At 43.8% G+C, this 18,854-nt stretch overlaps 2 protein-coding genes and 1 long non-coding RNA gene across 3 annotated transcripts in view; 1 reads left to right on the forward strand and 2 right to left on the reverse strand.

Moving 5' to 3' along the window:
- The window catches only part of NCOA1 (nuclear receptor coactivator 1), a 278,197-nt gene extending 270,235 nt beyond the window's left edge, over nt 1–7,962 (reverse strand). The window contains exon 1 of the mRNA XM_077960057.1: nt 7,842–7,962. The gene's annotated coding sequence lies outside the window, so the exon portion shown is untranslated. The remainder of the gene's footprint in view (nt 1–7,841) is intronic.
- Nucleotides 1–8,209, reverse strand: part of LOC114671808 (uncharacterized) — a 79,465-nt gene extending 71,256 nt beyond the window's left edge. Inside the window, exons 1-3 of the mRNA XM_077958772.1 lie at nt 8,191–8,209; nt 7,883–8,065; nt 7,256–7,841 (exon numbers count right to left, since the gene is read on the reverse strand). Of these exons, the coding sequence (XP_077814898.1) occupies nt 7,256–7,841; nt 7,883–8,065; nt 8,191–8,209 (788 nt within the window). The remainder of the gene's footprint in view (nt 1–7,255; nt 7,842–7,882; nt 8,066–8,190) is intronic.
- Nucleotides 8,210–8,658: 449 nt separating this feature from the next.
- On the forward strand, nt 8,659–11,788 carry LOC144333889 (uncharacterized). Its single transcript, XR_013403021.1, has 2 exons — nt 8,659–10,353; nt 11,587–11,788. It is a non-coding gene; the product is annotated as an uncharacterized LOC144333889 (long non-coding RNA).
- Nucleotides 11,789–18,854: the final 7,066 nt, after the last annotated feature.

Raw genomic sequence — 18,854 nt, forward strand, 5'->3', positions numbered from 1 at the left:
GATGGCAGGATTTGCCTTATCAGTAACAATATATAAACTGGTAAGGAACTGTCACATATTAAATAGATGTATCTCTTTTTGGAATAAATAATGCAGAATCAGAGAAAAGGGAGTATAGAAACAGCACATCAAAATGTAGACTTCAAAATAGTGGGGAATTATTAAAATGAATACGTTAATAAATCATGTTGGATCAACTGGCTAACTCTTGGGCAAGTATCATGTAATATGCATATCTCACATCACATGTAGGTTAAGGCATAATTCATAATCAAAAGTAAAAAATAAAAAAGTTAATTCAAAAAATATAAGGCAGTGAAAAAGATTTTGTACTAACTTCTATTCAAAAAAAAAAAACATATAATCTGTATTTAAATATACATAAAAATGAGTGAATAAGTTCCCAGTGTGGGTAAGCCTTACATATGGAATCATTTCAAAAACCAAAAATATAAAATTTGGGGTATAAAACCTGCCAAGAAAAGATCCACGTAAATTTGGAAAATTGACATTTCTCATTTTCATCCATATCTACATACTTACTACATACTGCTCCCCACCACCTCCCTCCATTAAAATCCACCAATGTTTTGTTCTACACCTAGACGATATGCTTCCCTCTCCCACTTCAGTTGATGCCACACTCCTTGCACTTTCCCCTGCATTACTTCCTGTCTTTTCATCTTTGCTATTTAATCTTCCTGAATATACTGTTCTCCTTGTCCCTATTCTTAAAGAAATAATTCCCTGCCCTCAATGCTTTTGTCTACCACCAAGCCCTCCATAAAACTTGCCCTGATCTTTCTCAAATGAAAATACAATAATCACTCCCTCTCCCTGAATGTTCAAAGTACTGTTTCAGGACCTGTCTCACAGCACTCATCACATTCAATTAGTAGTATAGGTATTTGTATGTTTGTCTTATCACCTCTCTCAGGTCATAATCTCCTTAAGAACAGGATCTATATCTTATCGGTTAATTTCCCAATAACCGCTATCTTTTTACAGCACACTACCTTGAACAAAGTATGTACTCATATAACTATGTCTTGAACGAATGATTGAGTAGCTACTTAGAAATTCAATTACAGACTACCTGTACCATTTAGGATAGAGAGGGAGATATTAGACATTGCAGAGTAACTTTTTATTTCTTCCAAACAAATTCACCAAAGTAAAGTCAATATTACACATACAGATGTTTTCAAAACTCAAGGACATTTCATCCTTCAACTATCTGGTCAAATACGATGTGATATGTTTATATACATACATATACTCACAATAGAATATCTTTTGTTAACTAATCAAATATGCTTGATAATAAAAGTATGTAAATGTTTTAACCACATAGGCAAACTGAAATTTTAAGATAAAATCAACCATTCAAATTACAACTGGAATCACAGAGAATGACCAAGCAATTTGTTCCAAAAAAACAAAAACAAAACCAAAGCACGCTAAGCTTTAGCTATTTAAATACCAACAAAACTTGAGAGGCAGAATTTTATGGCTAAGAATCCAAAACCAACCAAAGATAAGCTTACCTGGGTAAAAGCACCAAAGAATCAACATTACTGAAGTACAAAGGTGAGACCAGAAACAGCACAAGTATCTCTTTTTTTTTTTTAAGATGGAGTCTCCCTCTGTCACCCAGGCTGGAGTGCAGTGGCGCGATCTCGGCTCACTGCAACCTCTGCCTCCCTGATTCAAGCAATTCTTCTGCCTCAGCTTTCTGAGTAGCCGGGACTACAGGCTTGCGCCACCACACAGTGCTAAGTTTTGTATTTTTAGTAGAAACGGGGTGTCACCATATTGGCCAGGTCTCGAACTCCTGACCTCATGATCTGCCTGCCTCAGTCTCTGAAAGTGCTGGGATAACAGACGTGAGCCACCACGCCCGGTCCACAAGAATCTTAAAGTGACATTTTCATTAAGTAACTGGTATGTATGGCTCCCGGGTTATCAGAAAGGAATGAGACTGCAGGAGTCTCCACAACACATGTATTCAAGAGAAAGAAAGTTCAGAAAGAAAAAAAAAAGTATAATGTGGCCAAGTGTGATGAACATGCTTGAAGAGAAGTCAACTGAAAGGTATGAATATGATTTCCACTCAGTAGGCTTGAACTCAAATGTCATCCCTAACACCTACAAGCTGTGCAATCTTACGTCAGCCACTTAACTTCCCTGAGCCTTGTTTCCTCATGTATGAAATGTAATATGTAGAGCTAGCACAGTACCTGGCTCAGAGACAATATTCAGTAAATATTTGCTGACTGTGAATGAGGGCCTTACAAGAAAAGCAGACATTTTTCTGCAGATATTTTTGTAGTTTTTGAGAGAACGGTCTTAATTAATTCCTGATTAATACCTTCTTACAATATTTTAGAGTCAAATTTCGGTCAAAAAAAAAAATGCTCCCTTCCTCCTAGCTTACACATTACTCAAAAGCTTACAAGAATTCTTATAATTTAAAATCTCTTTCTGATATTTTAACTTTCAATACAAAAAGTAACTCTCAAAGAAACCCCATTCCCAACTGCATCTGCATGGACTTAGTCTGCTCAGCTGTAACATTAAGAAGGCCATCCTAAATGATCATTTAAGGTTCTTTTACTCTAAATATTGTAGTTCACGGCATCTCAAGCATTTTCCAATCTGTTTAGGAAAACCAATCAACATACACTAAAAAGAGAATCTCTCTAAAAAGAAGGAGCGAGAAAGAGAAGTTTATTATATAGAACAGAATAACTAATGCTAAGGGAGTGATAAAAATCAAGCTTTCTTGAAAACATACCAGCTTTGATGCTGTTTTTGAAGGTCACGAGAACATAAAGGAAATCCAATTTAAATGAAGAAAATGGAACATGTAAAAGCAAAGACGCAAGATATCTATGATTATCATAATACTTTCTTCATTGTTTAACACTTTACAGTTTGTGAAGCATTTCTGCATATGCCATCTACAGCAAATTTTCTGGAATGGGAAATGAAAGAATCAGTTTAAATGATTTACATTTGATAAATTTGCCCACAGAAAGTCTCCTCTGAAAACAATAACATAAAAAAAAATTTTTTTTTAGAAGGGAATTTCTTCAGCATTTATGTGTAGGATAAATTAGAGAGGTAAATGCATGCAAGCAAACAGCTGTAAACCTACAAATCATAGAATTTTAAAACAAGAAGAAATGTGAAATTAGACCAATATGCTCATTTAATGATAAAGAAACTCAGGCCCACAGAGTCAATGTGACTCCTATTACTCCATGTGCAAATGACAGGAGGACCAGATTGCAGAACCAGAAATAAAGGAAAAAATTTGAGAAATTACAAAGAAAAGAATGCGAGAATCTGGTGATGAATTCGCTAATGAAACACCCATTTGTTAGCTAGTCATTAATGTCTATGTGCCAATCACATGCTAAACATATTTAATAATTTATTTTAAAGATTACAAAATGAGGACAAGTACATTACTTCAATTTTAAATATAAAAACTGAAGTTTAGTGTGGTTATAGCTCAAGGCTACATCAACCTAAGTATCTGGAAGAGCTAGACACCTCTGTCTCTCTGAAGTCAGCGCTCCATTTCTAAAAGATGCTTTAAAATTGCTTCACAATTATAAGCTGAAAGGGCAAAAATGAAGCATCACTCTGGAAAAACTGGATAATCCAGTGCAATTAGAATTCTGGTCCTGATAATGGCTGCATTTTGCTTCTGTGCTTGCACCTATTTTTATGAGTCTGGCCTGTCTGTGCCTAATGGTCAGGTCAGGGCTACTCAGTAAAACCAAACATCCCTGCCCTCCACACACTAAAACACACTCTCGGGGAGCGGTAAGAACAAAATATATCTAAGATGAGGGTGAGTCTTCCATAACTCCTCGAGTGACTAGAGCTTCTATTTTGGCATAAGCTACTTAATTGTTTAAATATGATAACCATACTAAGCTTTTCTAAAAGCCTATCACTCCAAGGAGCCTCAAAAATTCAGTGTTGCAGATGGGGTTATGGGGAAAGAAGCACGGATACAACTCACTTTACTTAAACTTATCGAATTGGACTTATATGTTGGTATCAGTGTTTTATAATAATTTCCCTTATTCAGCCATGTATCCTGCAGAAATACATAATAATCATTTCTATACATTAATCCAAATACTACATGACCACAAACCATTTTCCAGAACTAAGCTATAAAAAAAGCAAGCAAGAATGGTACCTAGTTGCCACTAGGCCATTTTATGACCTCTGACATCAAATGTTGAAAGGCGCAAGGTCTAACTAAAATATAAAGAAAAGGGAAGGTTTTAAATGACTAGATCTCATCTTCAATGTTAAGAATAGAACATGAGGCCTGTCCTTAGTTGCCAATCGCCAACAGCTAAACTACTGGCTAATCTGGGAAAGCAGCAATTTTAAAAAGTCCTTACAGTCTAGTCTTCCCAAATGGGTAGGAAAGTTATCTAAGATAGGGAGAAATGTATACGGTTCTGCGGCCCAGATCAGATACAGTGTTCTGACATCCACCTCCTGAGACACATGGTTTTCACCCGAGCCCACACCCACCACAGCATTCAATATTTGCAAGTAATGCAAAATGGAACCCTCCAAAACATTTTTGGACCTCTGCCAGGAGGTCCTCTGAGAATCTCTGTTATAATCATATTTAGAAGGCAAAAACCACTGCCAAAACAATCATGAGCATCACGGGGATCTCCTATGCGCCATGACTTAGATTCTACTCCGTGTTGTGCGCTAGTATTGACCTCCCACACCTGCCCTAAAATGAAAACGATGTTAAGCCACATGGCTTAAGGCCAACCAACTTTGTAAGACATGCAACATAACATTCAAACAATGTGGAGTCCTTGGGAGACACAGAAAAAAGACAAACTAAAGTACAGAACAGAGGTAGTATCGAAGAGAAGGTATATGAAATTGATGACAACCAAACAGGGAGAACGAAAACGGCCTTGAAAAACAATTATAAATCACAGTCTGGTATACAGATTCCCGATACAGATAATAGGGAAAAGAATTTCGGCCGGGCGCGGTGGCTCATGCCTGTAATCCCAGCTCTCAGGGAGGCAGAGGCGGGAGGATAGCTTGAGCCCAGGAGTTTGAGACCTGCCTGGGTAATATAGCGAGACCCCGTTCTCCACAAAAAGGAAAAAAAAAAAAGAATTTCAAGAAATGCCCAATACCCCCTCTCCAACCACTCGACCTTTCAGCACCTCTCTACCACCCTCATCACTTACTCAACATTTAGTCCTAGTGAAGACCGCTCACTGGATTAGCAGGATCAAGAGGACATGCACAGAACATTCCATTCTGAGAACAACATCTTTAAATTATTTAGGCTTGTTTACCACCCTTCCCTATAGAGTAAAAGCATGATATGTTGCCAGCACTTTCACAATATACACCAGTTAGCACCATAGCAACCCAATCTTCTGCCCACCAAAAGATTAACACATCAGTAGAAAACAGGAAATTCAACAAAAATTAAAGTTTGACCTTAGACTCCCTCAACAGTTAAATGTCTTAAGCAGGAGCAGTGTCTTTCCATCACACCCACTTCATGCTACCCTTACAGCTTCCTGGCATAAGCAAGTTCTTGGGATTATACAAACTGCTGCTTCTGTTTCCAGCCCAGATTTCTAGAAATGAAACCCTGGAATTGAGGGAGAAACAAAAACAAATGTTCGCAGAAAGAGGGAGGAAAAAGCAATGTCTATATAATCGTAGTTTAAGTGAAACAATCACCATTAGCTACATCAAGCGCTCCCCCCCCCCACCCCCCCAGTAAAACCACTGCAGATCTAAAACACTCCCTTGGTTTAAACCACACAAAAAGCCATTCAATAGGCACAATCCTACAGGTTTTCTGAGAGAAATAAGGAAGAGATCAAGTATAAGCTATGTAAAATTCACGCTCTGCACCTTATAAAGCAAACCTCAATGCTGTTAAATAACCAGTAGAAAACATCTACAAAAATCAAACTAAACACCTGTTCTTATAAGCAGCAGTCCTCTATTTTCTCTCTAAACCATATATTCCCAACTCAGACCCTCTTTGTGACCCACTGTTCCCAAAGCATCAAGTCTGAAGAAGAAACAGAGAGAAAACATTTCGGACATTCGTTCACAAAACCAAATTAGACCTTTCCACAAAGTACAGGAGATAAAACAGAAACACTTCCATTTTATCTAATTTATGGCAAATAGTTCAAGGAATGACTATTTGTTAAGCTGAATCAAACCCCACTGCTACCTTTAATCCAAAACTATTTCTAGTTCAAGAGCCAAGAGACCCAAGCAAATAATACTTTCTTTTCACATTATTCTCAACATGAAGAAATCCGACCCCCTTCCTACAACATCATAGCTTCTGTGAAACAAGCTGAGGCCCCTATGGTCAACTTTTGTTGTTATTGTTGTTGTTGTTTTGTTTGCTTTTTTTTTTTTTTTTTGAGAGTAGCCTCCAACCAATTTCAAAAGAGGAGACAAACCTCAAACAAATTTAACCCTTGAGATCCACCCCTCAACTGTACCATATAATCTACGCTTCACGGCAGTAATGTTTTAAGCAGACACTTGATTTCTTAATCACTGAAATGTAAGCACCAGCCCTCACAAATCATCGCCACAGAGATTCCTCTTGGCATCCACAGAGGGTGCTGGGGCTGCAAGTCACTCAAGAACCCTTCACTTACCAACATCACACTCGACATTAAAAATTCACCCTCTCCGAAGAAAAAATGTCACCTTCTCCACAAGGACACCTGCCTGTTCAACACCTCTACAAGAAACGAGGACGGCCAAGCATGAGAGGCTAACAGACCCTCCAGCTTAAAAGTTTTCCTTCCCAGGAAACTCTCCGGCCACAACACCGTGGCCTGTCCTTGTCACACACACACAGGCTGTATTGTCAACCCCTCCGTCTTCCTCTAACGTCGTCAGACTGGGCAGTGTCTACCCATGGGGGTAACTGCTTTTAAAAAAAATTAAAAAGCAGCCACCACAGCTGGGTAGTAAGGACTGGAGACCCTGGTGTCCGATTTCTTCAGGTCTTTTCCAAGGGACTAGAGAGCGGCCTGAATTCTGTCACTGCCCACTAACCAACCCCACCTCCCAATCGCCCCTCGTCAACATGTTTGCTTCCCTTCCTCGGCCCTTTCGGCTGAACCCCAGGAAGGGGACCAAACACCGGCCGCGACAGGAACATGTCCAGTGTCCATCCCATGTCTACCTCCGAAACCCCTTCTCGGGAGAAGGGGCGAGCAAGCGCGCCGGGGTCAAACCCGAGCGCCGTCGAGGGCTGCGCTGACGGAGAGGGACGCCGCGGTCGCCCCCATTTCGCGGTCCGGGCAGGCGAGACTCCGAGAGGTGAGCGGGCTGGCCAAGGTCACGGCGTCGTCGGGGCCGAGGGGCGCCCGCGCCGACTTCCGGCTCCCCCTCTTGGCGACGACCCGGGGCGCCCGCTCCCCACGCCGGGCAGGCGGCCGCGCAGCTCGCGCCCCCTCCGCGGATGCTCGCCCTCTCCGCGCTAACTAGGGCAACTGGAAAAGAGGCGGAGAGAAGTCGCTGCTGCAGCGATTTCCCTCGGCAGGGAGCAGCCCCCAGCTGGTGCCCGTGACAGCTGCGACCTCCGCCCCCTCCAGCCGCGCGGGGCCGCGAGGGGAACTCGGGGAAGTGGGAGGGGGATGGAGCGGGAGAAAGGAGAGCAGGGGGCGGAGGGGCGCCAGCTGCTCCCCGCCCCCTAGGGCCTCGGCGGCCGCGCGGCTCGTGACAGCTGCACCCACCGGGAGGCTCCGCACCCGCCGCCCGCCACTCACCTGCCGCCGCCGCCTCTGGGCCGCGCTCACCGGCGCCGCACTCGTCCGCGACCGTGGCGGCGGTGCCGCCGCGGCCTCAGCCGCTCCTCGGGCCCGGAGCCCGGCCCCCTGGGCCCAGGCGCCCGCCGCCGCCGCCGCCGCCGCCGCCGCGGCTCTCCGGCCCCCTCCTCCGGAGCAGGGGTCCCCCCGCAGGGGGATGCAGAAGGAACCTGACGCAGGCTTGGCTCGAGGGAGCAGCAACGAACAGGAGGCCGAGGCGCTCAAGGCCGCGGTGCAGCCGTCGGAGGACAGAGCTCAGCAGATCGCGTCAGACTCCCGCTCGCCCAGCCTGAAGAACAGGCATTTCAGCCGCTCTCCGCGGCCGCCATGTTCTCCTCCTCGGCCGCCGCCGCCGCCGCCACCGCCCCCCGCTCGCGGCACCGCCCCCTTCGCGCCCCGCCCCGCCCCGCCCCGCCCGTTCCCGGCCGCCCGCCCGCCTGCCCGCCCGCCGCGCTTCCCCTGCCGGCTCCGGCCGCCCGGGCCCGGTGCCCGCGAGCTCCGACAGCGCGCCCCCAGCCCGCCGGGCCTGCCGGGCCCGCCGAGCAAGGAGTCTCCCCGCGCCCTCTGCCGGCTGCAGGCCCGCCCCAGCCTGCGTCCTAACGAAGTGTGGGAAAGGAGGCCCGAACTCTTCCCCGCCCGTCTCAACTCCTCCCCGCCCCTCTCCTGCCCTCCCCTCGGGGCGTTCCTCCCACTGCTGCCGGGAAGCGGCCTCGAACCCCAGGGCGCTCGCAGCTAGGCCGCCGGGCCTGCCGCCTCCCGCTGTTCTTTATCTTTCTGGGAAGGTGGCTGAACGGCGAGAGGCCCTGCGGACGGGGCGGAGTCGGCTCCGGGTCTGTCCCTCCACTCGGGTGTTCTGTTACTTTGAGCGAGACATATCCCGCAGGCCTCGTTTTTTATTCTGTAAAATTGGGAGGTGGTTGCCTAGATGATTTCACAGGCTATTAGACAAGAGAAAAGGAAGATCTTCTGCCCCCTTCGTTTTACAGATGAAAAGATCTGCCTGACACGTTCTGGCTTTGCAATTCCATGAATTATGTAAAATGTCTGTCATTCGCAGATATTTTCCCTCAAGGGGACCACACCTTTCTTGTCTCCCTCTTTTTTTTTTTTTTTTCTACTTGTCTGATAGAAGTGCTACTTCCAAACGTAGAGTGGTCCTTGTCACCAGAGGAATCGAACAGCTGCTGAACAGCCTCTCTGAGCCGCGATGGCCTTATCTGGACCGCATCCCTCATTCCAAAGGCTGGCAATGCAATATATACCCATCTCTCTCCCTGGGTTGTCGTAAGGATGAATGAGTCACTCGCCGTGGAAGTGCCTTGTAAAGCATACATCTGTCCATTCCTTTCTTGCATTCTTACCCCATTTCGCGCTCTTACCCTTCCTCAATCCTGTCCTGCTGCTGCTGTCTCCCGGCGTTCCTGATGTTTCGCTTCCTGTGTGTTCTCCCCTAAATCAATCTGTAAATCCTTAAGCCCTTCGCACCCTTCTCCCAACTGGGGAACCTGACCGCCTTGAAAACACCAACCTCCCTGGCACCTCTCTGAGTCAACGGCAGCCTCTTCCACAGGCAGGTACTTACTGTATGCTCTCACCATCCTCTTCCTGTCCTGGTCATGCTCATAAAGCAATCGCTAGACCACACCCCCACATGCATTCATATATTCATTCATTTATAGATTCATTCTCCTGATTCTTATCGGAGACCTACTACTGGGGCCCTAGGTGCATTTCCTGAGCTCTGGCTTAGCAGTACCTCTAGCCACCCGCAGAGTCCCTATCCCCAATAACAGCTGAAAATACCCGGGCACTCACCAGTTTCGTCCCCTAATGTAGCGCCTACTTCCCAATCTAGTCCAATGCAGACTGTGTGAAAGTGCCTTGTATTGGCCTCTGGCGCCAACAAATGAGCCACCTGTACAAGGTACTCCTGTCTCCACTGTACTCTAGTAACTGCTGAAGGCCAAATCTAGTGGTCACTTCAGTCCTTCTCTCATGTGGCCTTTCTACAGCACGTGATACTGCTAACTCCTCCTTTTTGAAACTCTCTTCCCCTGTCATCAACATGAGTCTCTCTACCTGATTTCTGAACTTCCGTTCGTGTGTGCTTTTCTTGGGTTGCTCCTTTTTACAGGGCCATAACAAATGTTGGTATCCTCAAGGATACCAACATTTTTTTCCTTCCTCTCCTCTGGCTTCGGCTGACTGTTTATTTCCACAGCTTCAACTGTTAACAACTGCTGCATTTCCTTCTTCCAGTCTCCCACTCTGCAGCCCAGGGTCGTAATCAACTTTAAAATATCCTCAAAAAAAGCAGTGCTAAGATTTTGTTGAATGACAAATTATTTAGGTGTTAATTTATATTGCCATAACCATCCATGCATGCTAAAGAGTTCCTTTTCTAGAATGGTACTGTTTCTTTTTTGTTGTTGTTGAAATGGAGTCTTGCTCTTGTCGCCCAGGCTGGAGTGCAGTGGCGTGATCTCGGCTCACTGCAGCCTCTGCCTCCTGGGTTCAAGTGATTCTCCTGCCTCAGCCTCCTGAGTAGCTGGGATTACAGGCACCCGCCACCATGCCTGGCTAATTTTTTGTATTTTTAGTAGAGACTGGGTTTCGCCATGTTGGCCAGGCTGTTCTTGAACTCCTCACGTCAGGTGATCCACCTGCCTCAGCCTCCCAAAGTGCTGGGATTACAGTTGTGAGCCACTGTGCCTAGTAATGTTTCTTAAATAATAACCCTTTGACATTTTTCTCCTTCCTGTACAAGTCATAATCACTTTGTCTCCAATTGGTAATCTTTTCTCTGGTCATATTCAACTTCTCTCAGACTCCATCTACTTTTACTAAACAGGCCCATTTTACTAATCCACCCCCAGCAACCCTAAATACAAGGCCAAAAGATTCATTAGATTTACTTCGTGACTCTACAGGTAGCCTCTCTAAAATCCATTTACTTTAGCTGTTTAAAATTTATTTACTCCCAAAATACAATGCCAATCAACAAGGAAGACTAACTCCGATTAAATGAAAATGCTTTGAAGATATTTTTAAATGAAAATGTAAGACAACATTTAACTCTTATAGCCCAGATAGAACTGGTTTTAGTCCAAACCGTATTGTTCCCATAAATTAATAATAATCCTTTGGTGGACTAAAAACACCCTAGTTCTACGGGCAAGATCTAGAACATACCTGTTGGATTTTCTCCAAAGCATAATAGATTTCCAGTTCTACAAAATATATGGCTAGTATGCCTGAAATTACTCCAGTTACTGAGGCAAGAATTGATTTAACTTTGACATTCTTTTTTTTCAAATAGTTTTTTGTTTTATAATAATGATACAAAATATTCAAACAATAAAGAACAGTACAAAAAGTTTAAAAATAAACTTTGTCAAGCCAGAGAGAAACATAGTAAACATGTTTCCACACCTTTCTCTATATATATTTGCACATATAAATACACTATATGTAGTCAATTTTACATAAAAATAAAATCACGCCTGTAAGGCCAGCACTTTGGGAGGCCGAGGCAGGTGAATCACCTGAGGTCAGGAGTTCAGGACCAGCCTGGCCAACATTGTGAAACCCCGTCTCTACCGAAAATACAAAAATTAGCTGGGTGTGGAGGTGGGCGGCTGTAATCCCAGCTAGTCAGGAGGCTAAGGCAGGAAAATCGCTTGAACCCAGGAGGTGGAAGCTGCAGTGAGCCGAGATCGCACCACTGCACTCCAACCTGGGCAACATAGTGAGAGTCCATCTCAAAATGAATAAAATAAAATCACACGATAAATGCTCATCAGTAATCTGGTGCCTTTTACTGTATAATTCATCACTAATAGTTGAATACTCTTGCATTGTATATCTGTTTAGCCATTTAATTCCTTACTAAAAATGTTTACATTGTCTCTATTTTTATTTGTATGTTTATTTTTGTAAATCATGCTGTAATTCTAATGCATGCCTCTGTGCAGTTTAGAAATTATTTTCTTAAATTTCTAGAAGATTAATTGTTGGCTCAAAGGGTACATGTTAATTTTTTTACTACATTATTTACCAAACTGGCCTCCAGAAAAATTGTTTCAATCTGTGGTCCTAGCTATAGTGCATGAGCCTACAACTTGCCCATAACCAGCTCTGGATTTTACTCATTTCACTTTGAATAATCTTTAATTTCTACATCTGCTTAAAGGATAGATGTTAAGAAGACTAGGTTTAGAGTTAGGGAGACCCAGGTTTGAAATGGTTTTGCCACTTATTAGCTGTGTGAAACCTGGGCCAAACCACTTCAACATCTCCAAGACTCAATGTCCACATCTGTAAAATAGGATGCTAGCACTTGCCTCAAAGGATTGTTGCTAAGATTAAATGAAATAATGTATGTAAAGCACTCAATACAGTATTTGACGTTTAGAATTGCCCATGAGAAAGTAAATATTAGCTCACACTGAGAAGGTAAAAACTCTGCTCAACTGTTCATCAGGCTAGAAAAATAGGCACAGATAAAGCCAGCTGCAAAGTTAACAGGATGCAGTGTCTCCTAAGGACGTGCTGCAGCTGTAAAGTATCATAATAACCGCCTTCTTCAAGTGACTACAGCTTTCCTACTCACTCAGAAACATTGTTCTCTAAAATCATAGACATCACAGACTTTGGTGTTTGCAATTATATCAGTAAAAATGAAGCAGCCCCAATTTACGACCCAGGTGCAGTGCTTTGGGTGGGGGGGTTTCTGGACATAGCATTGTACACCTATCTTAACTTTATTGTTTCTGAACAACACGATTCTCAGTCTACTTTGCAGTCCAGGCTGGACATTGACCCCTTTACACATAGCTAAGCTTTACTTTGAGTCTATCAAAATTCTGCTTTATTTAAACTGTATCTTGGCTCTGCTAAAGGTTACTATCTTCTAGCATGTGTTATTAAGTAGAAGTATGTATTACATATTCATAGAGTTCCATTTGGAACATCTTACAAATTTATTTTTAACAATTTAAAAAATGGTATTTGTGAAGTTAGCCACAGTTAAGCAAGTTGAATGGTTTTTGCCTCCATGTGAAACTGGTCTGGGATTAAGTTTCTTTCAGTTCTAGTACCACCCTAAACAGTCACTTGGGTGATAAAACTTATTGCCCAGGAAGCTGGTTTTTTGTTTTTTGGGGGTTTTTTTTGAGACTGAGTCTCACTCTGTCACCCAGGCTGAATTGCAGTGGGACGACCTTGGCAGGCATCTGCCACCACGCCCGGCTAATTTTTGTATTTTTAGTAGAGATGGGGTTTCACCATTTTGGCCAGGCTGGTCTCGAACTCCTGACCTCAAGTGATCCATCCACCTCAAGCCTCCCAAAATGGTGAGATTACAGGCATGAGCCACCGCGCCCGGCCTGATTTTTAAAAGTCAAATAAAAAACACTATGTCAGTGTTCCATTATCAAAAAATAGGATCTCTGATCTCTTCAGCAGATCTTGTTGATTAGTTACTGTAACTTTATTTCCATACATTATGCAGCAGTTATTTTTTAGAATATTCTTAGATTCTATGTTAGTTAATTCACTTTTCAGAACTAACTACTTAGCAATATTATCTTGCTTCATGCTTGGTGGTGAATTCTCCAGTGTTATATTCAGTTCCAAGAATGATATTTGAACATGTTCACACCAATTGGGTCTTGGACCCAATAGCAAGGTAGGTGTAAACATGTGCAAGTATTAGTCTTCCTTTCCTGAATGACCACTTCACATCTTTTAGTTTCAACAATTGTCTTGTTTCTCCTAAGGTGTGTATTATTCATGCACATTCATCTTAACTAAGAAGATGAAGGTACCATAAAATTTCTCTGTTTTTTTAGATCTAAATTTTTGAGATTATATTCTCTATGGTGGACATTTTGGTTATTTTAAATCTTTCACTATTAAAAGCACACTGCAGTGAATGCTTTCCTTGCACCCTCCTGAGATTAAAAGATAATCTATTTTCTGAGTATTAATGGGGTAAAACACAGGCATGCCTCCCTAACATATGTGGGCTTAAATCAGACTTGCTGTAGCGGCATCTCAGTTTTGAAGTCTGGATACCAAAGCCAGTTGTACACGTAGGAGGATTGGATTGGCAGTGGCCTGTGTTGTGTGCTCTGAGAGATGCCAGACATATCCCCACCCCCAAGCTTACCATAGTGCCTACAATTTCAACAACAAAGATTCATTCCTTTGGGTTTATAATTTGCTATCTCAGGGTAATCCTTTAAACAAATAATTCCTCCCTAATTATGGTTATTGAAGAAAATTGAGAACATACAGATAAGTTAATAAATGAAAATAGAAATTACCTATAGCTCACAACTCAAAAACCACTACTGTTAACATTTTGGTATTTTGTTTTCCTTTCCCATACATGAAATTGAAAAGTTGATTGTCTTAGTCCGTTTTCATGCTGCTGATAAGGGCATACTCAAGATTAGGCAATTTACAAAAGAAAGAGGTTCAATTGGACTTACAGTTCCACGTGGCTGGGAAGGTCCAACAATTATGGCAGAAGATGAAAGGCACTTCTTACATGGCAAAGGTCCAACAATCATGGCGGAAGATGAAAGGCACTTCTTACATGGCGGCAGCAAGAGAGAATGAGTAGGAAGCAAAAGTGGAAACCCCTGATAAACCCATCAGATCTCATGAGACTTATTTGCTATCATGAGAATAGCATGGGAAAGACCAGCCCTCATGATTCAATTACCTCCACTGGGTCCCTCCCACAACACATGGGAATTCTGGGAGATACAGTTCAAAAGTTGAGATTTGGGTGGGGACACAGTGAAACCATATCATTCCACCCCTGGCCTCTCCAAATCTCATGTCCTCATATTTCAAAACCAATCATGCCTTCGCAGCAGTCCCCCAAAGTCTTAACTCATTCCAGCACTAACCCAAAGGCCACAGTCTAAAGTCTTATCTGAGACAAGTCCCTTTTGCCTATGAGTCTGTAAAATCAAAAGCTAGCTAGTTACTTCCTAGATACAATGGGGGTACAGGTATTGGGTAAATACAGCCATTCCAAATGGGAGAAATTGGCCAAAACAAAGGAGTTACAGGGCATGTGGAAGTCTGAAATCCAATAGGGCAGTCAAATTTTAAAGCTCCAAAATTATCTCCTTTGACTCCAGGTCTCACGTCCAGGTCATGCTAATGCAAGAGGTGTGTTCCCATGGTCTTGGGAAGCTCCGCCCCTGTGGCTTTGCAGGATACAGGCTCCCTCCTGGATGCTTTCATGGGATCGTGTTGAGTGTCTGCAGCTTTTCTAGGCACATGGTGCAAGCTGTTGATCTACCATTCTGGGGTCTGGAGGACGGCAGCCCTCTTCTCACAGCTCCACTAGGCAGTGGCCCAGAAGGGACTCTGTGTGGGGGCTCTGACCCCACATTTCCCTTCCACACTGCCCTAGCAGAGGTTCCCCATGAGGGCCTGACCCCACAACAAACTTCTTCCTGGGCATCCGGGTGTTTCCATACTTCTTCTGAAATATAGACAGAGGTTCCCAAACCTCAATTTTTGACTTCTGTGCACCCACAGGCTCAACACCACGTGGAAGCTGCCAAGTCTTGGGGCTTCTACCCTCTGAAGCCACAGTCCAAGCTGTACATTGGCCCCTTTCAGCCATGGCTGGAGTGGCTAGGACTGAGGACACCAAGTTCCTAGGCTGCACACAGCACTGGCGCCCTGGGCCAGGCCCACAAAACCACATTTTCCTCCTGGGCCTCCAGGGCTGTGGTGGGAAGGGCTGCTGTGAAAGTCTCTGACATGCCCTGGGGACATTTTCCCCATGGTCTTGGAGATTAACATTAGGTTCCTTGCCACTTATGCAAATTTCTGCAGCCAGCTTGAATTTCTCCCCAGAAAATGGGTTTTTCTTTTCTATCACATAGTCAGGCTGCAAATTTTCTGAATTTTTATGCTCTGTTTCCCTTTTAAAACAGAATGCCTTTAGCAGCACCCAAGTCACCTTTTGAATGCTTTGCTGCTCAGAAATTTCTTCCACCAAATACTGTAAATCATCTCTCTCAAGTGAAAGTTCCACAAATCTCTAGGGCAGGGTCAAAATGCTGCCAGTCTCTTTGCTAAAACATAGCAGGAATCACCTTTGCTGCAGTTCCCAACAAGTTCCTCATCTCCATCTGATACCACCTCAGCCTGAACTTTGTTATTCATATCACTATCAGCTATCACTACCAAGAATTCAAATACTTGTAAAAGGAGGAGAAAATTACTTGTGCCTTATGCCTCTCATGGATTCAATCAAGCTAATGGTTTTCTTCCCATTTGGGGAAGATAAGGACCCTGGAAGAAGTAAGTATAATAGAAAGGAAGGCAGAGGCCACTGAAGAGAAACGTTACCCTTTTTCTAGCTCAACCAGCCTGTCTGAGAACGACGGAAATAGTTGCTAAGATGACGTTCTTTCCACCTTCATTAGATAGTGGATTCCACCAGCTTTTGAGCTCCCTGAGGGTGGGACCTCTGCGTCCAGCATAATGCCAACAGTCTTATTTTTTATTAGATTTGGCTTTCAAAAGAATGCACACTTGTGCACTTCATGTGCTGATGCAACTAAACAGCTTTTGACACACCAATTCATTCGTTCCTATCTCTGCTGACCAATGATGACTGTGAACTTTCTCATGAAGATGGCCCCTCCCCACTGCCGGTGCTGAGAAACAGGATCTAGCAAGGCAGCTGATACATGGGTGATAGCTCATGGGGGTGCCCACTAGTGCCCTCTGAAGAGTCCCCAGGCAGACCTTTCTGAAGGGGTCCTTTCTGGTGAGCCCTTAGACAACTCATGGAGGGCTGGCCAAAACGTCTTCGCACTCCCATGACGCCACCAAGCTGCAGACAGCACCAGGTTCAAGCAGGTGGTAGTGGAACCTCCTGGGTGGCTAGGTGGTGAGAAGGGCCCACTCTCTCAGCTTGGTGGGAGATGAGGGGACACACTCCTCTTTCCCTCTCACCTTCCGGGGGCTAACTAAATTCTGCAGAGGGAAGGCATGAGAAACCAGAAAGGGGAAATTCCCAGCTGTACTTCCTCAATCCCAAAGGCAAGCTGACAAGCCCCAAGCTTTCAAATACAGGAATCAGATTCACTCCGGCAATCATTCAGTAAACATTTATTAAAAGCCCACTATGGGCCAAGCATTATTCTAAGTGCTGGGGGTGCAGTGGAAAATTTCTGTCCTCAAAAGTTTACATTGCAGAAAAAAAAGATACATAAATAAACAAGTAAATAAATGAGGACAGCTTTTATGTAAGTAGAACATATAAAGTACAAACATTAATGCTAAAATGATTCAATGTATTAATCACTCTGATTCATGCCCAGAATTTCTCTTCAGTACCAAGCTGAATAAAATCTAAGAATATTTTCAGTTCAATTTAACAAACTGAGTGCCTACTTCCTACAGTGGGCTCGAAAACTGTAAAGACCAAAAAGAGGCTCCCTGCCCTCCAGACACTCATCTTCTAATACAGAAATTTAATGTATTCAACTAATCACCATAGTCAGTGGTTGCTCTACATATCTTCGTTTAGGGAGGGGAGATGTATGTACTTCCATTCATGCAGCCAGCACATCCGGGGTCCACAAGCTTAGAACCTGCACTTAGCTTCTCATTCAATGCACAATGTGTACAGCTATGATTCTAAGAGTTCGTTTCACCCCTCCTCTCTTCTGCACTGCCTAATTCTCCTTGCTTCCCTCTTCCCTAACTACTATTTCTCCCGGAGCTATCAGAGACTCCCTTGCATTCCTATTGTTCCTAGGGTCAGGAGACACTGGCCACACTTTGCTGGTGCTTTCCTCATCTAATTAGACTGAGTTTCCTACATCCACAGACTCCTAAGGCAGGAAAGAATTACTGGTACAATGTACTCATGTTACAGATCAAACAATTGAGGCCCAGAGAAATTAAGTGACTTATCCAAGGTCAGATGCTTAGTTGCTTCCTACAGGAGGCATTTTTGCTGAAGTGAGTCTAGGGAAAGGTTTTCAGGGACAGAGTTTCACAGACTTAAAGGGTTGTGCTTGCCTGCTGCTCCCTGTTAGCATAGAAATGAAAAAGAACCCCTCAGTTAACCAAATACAGGTAATGCACAGAGCACTAAAATCACCTGGCCACCTGGAGATGTGGGAGTAGGAGCAGGATTACTAGTGGTCAAGAAGTAAGTGGACAGTGAGGGGTCAAGGCTGACTCCCTTGTGAAGTCTGTTGATGGGGAAAGAGGATGGTAGTCAATAACTTAAATGGGCTGGGCGCGGTGGCTCACGCCTGTAATCCCAACACTTTGGGAGGCCGAGGTGGGTGGATCACCTGAGGCCAGGAGTTCCAGACCAGCCTGACCAACATGGTGAAACCCTGTCTTTACTAAAAATACAAAAATTCGCCGGGTGTGGTGGCAGACGCCTGTAATCCCAGCTACTCGGGAGGCTGAGGCAGGAGAATCACTTGGACCCAGGAGGTGGAGGTTGCAGTGAGCTGAGATTGCGCCTTTGCACTCTAACCTGGGTGACAGAGCAAGACTCCTTCTCAAAAATAAGTAAATAAAAATAAACAAATAACTTAAATGAAGAAAAGAGTATTCTTATTACAGAAATGCAAATCAGAACCACAGTGAGATACCATCTCACACTAGTTAGAATGGCCATTATTAAAAAGTCAAAAACAACAGATGCTGGAGAGGTTGCAGAGAAAAGGGAATGCTTATACACTGTTGGTGGGAGTATAAATTAGTTCAACCATTGTGGAAAGCAGTGTGGTGATTCCTCAAAAAGCTAAAAACAGAACTACCATTCAACCCAGCAATCCCATTACTGGGTGTATACCCAAAGGAATATAAATCCTTCTACCATAAAGACACTGGTCATATATGTTCACTGCAGCACTATTCACAATAGCAAGGACATGGAATCAACCTAAATGCCCATTAATG

Source organism: Macaca mulatta, chromosome 13 (genome assembly GCF_049350105.2).
Source record: "Macaca mulatta isolate MMU2019108-1 chromosome 13, T2T-MMU8v2.0, whole genome shotgun sequence".
NCBI classification, from domain to species: Eukaryota; Metazoa; Chordata; class Mammalia; order Primates; family Cercopithecidae; genus Macaca; species Macaca mulatta.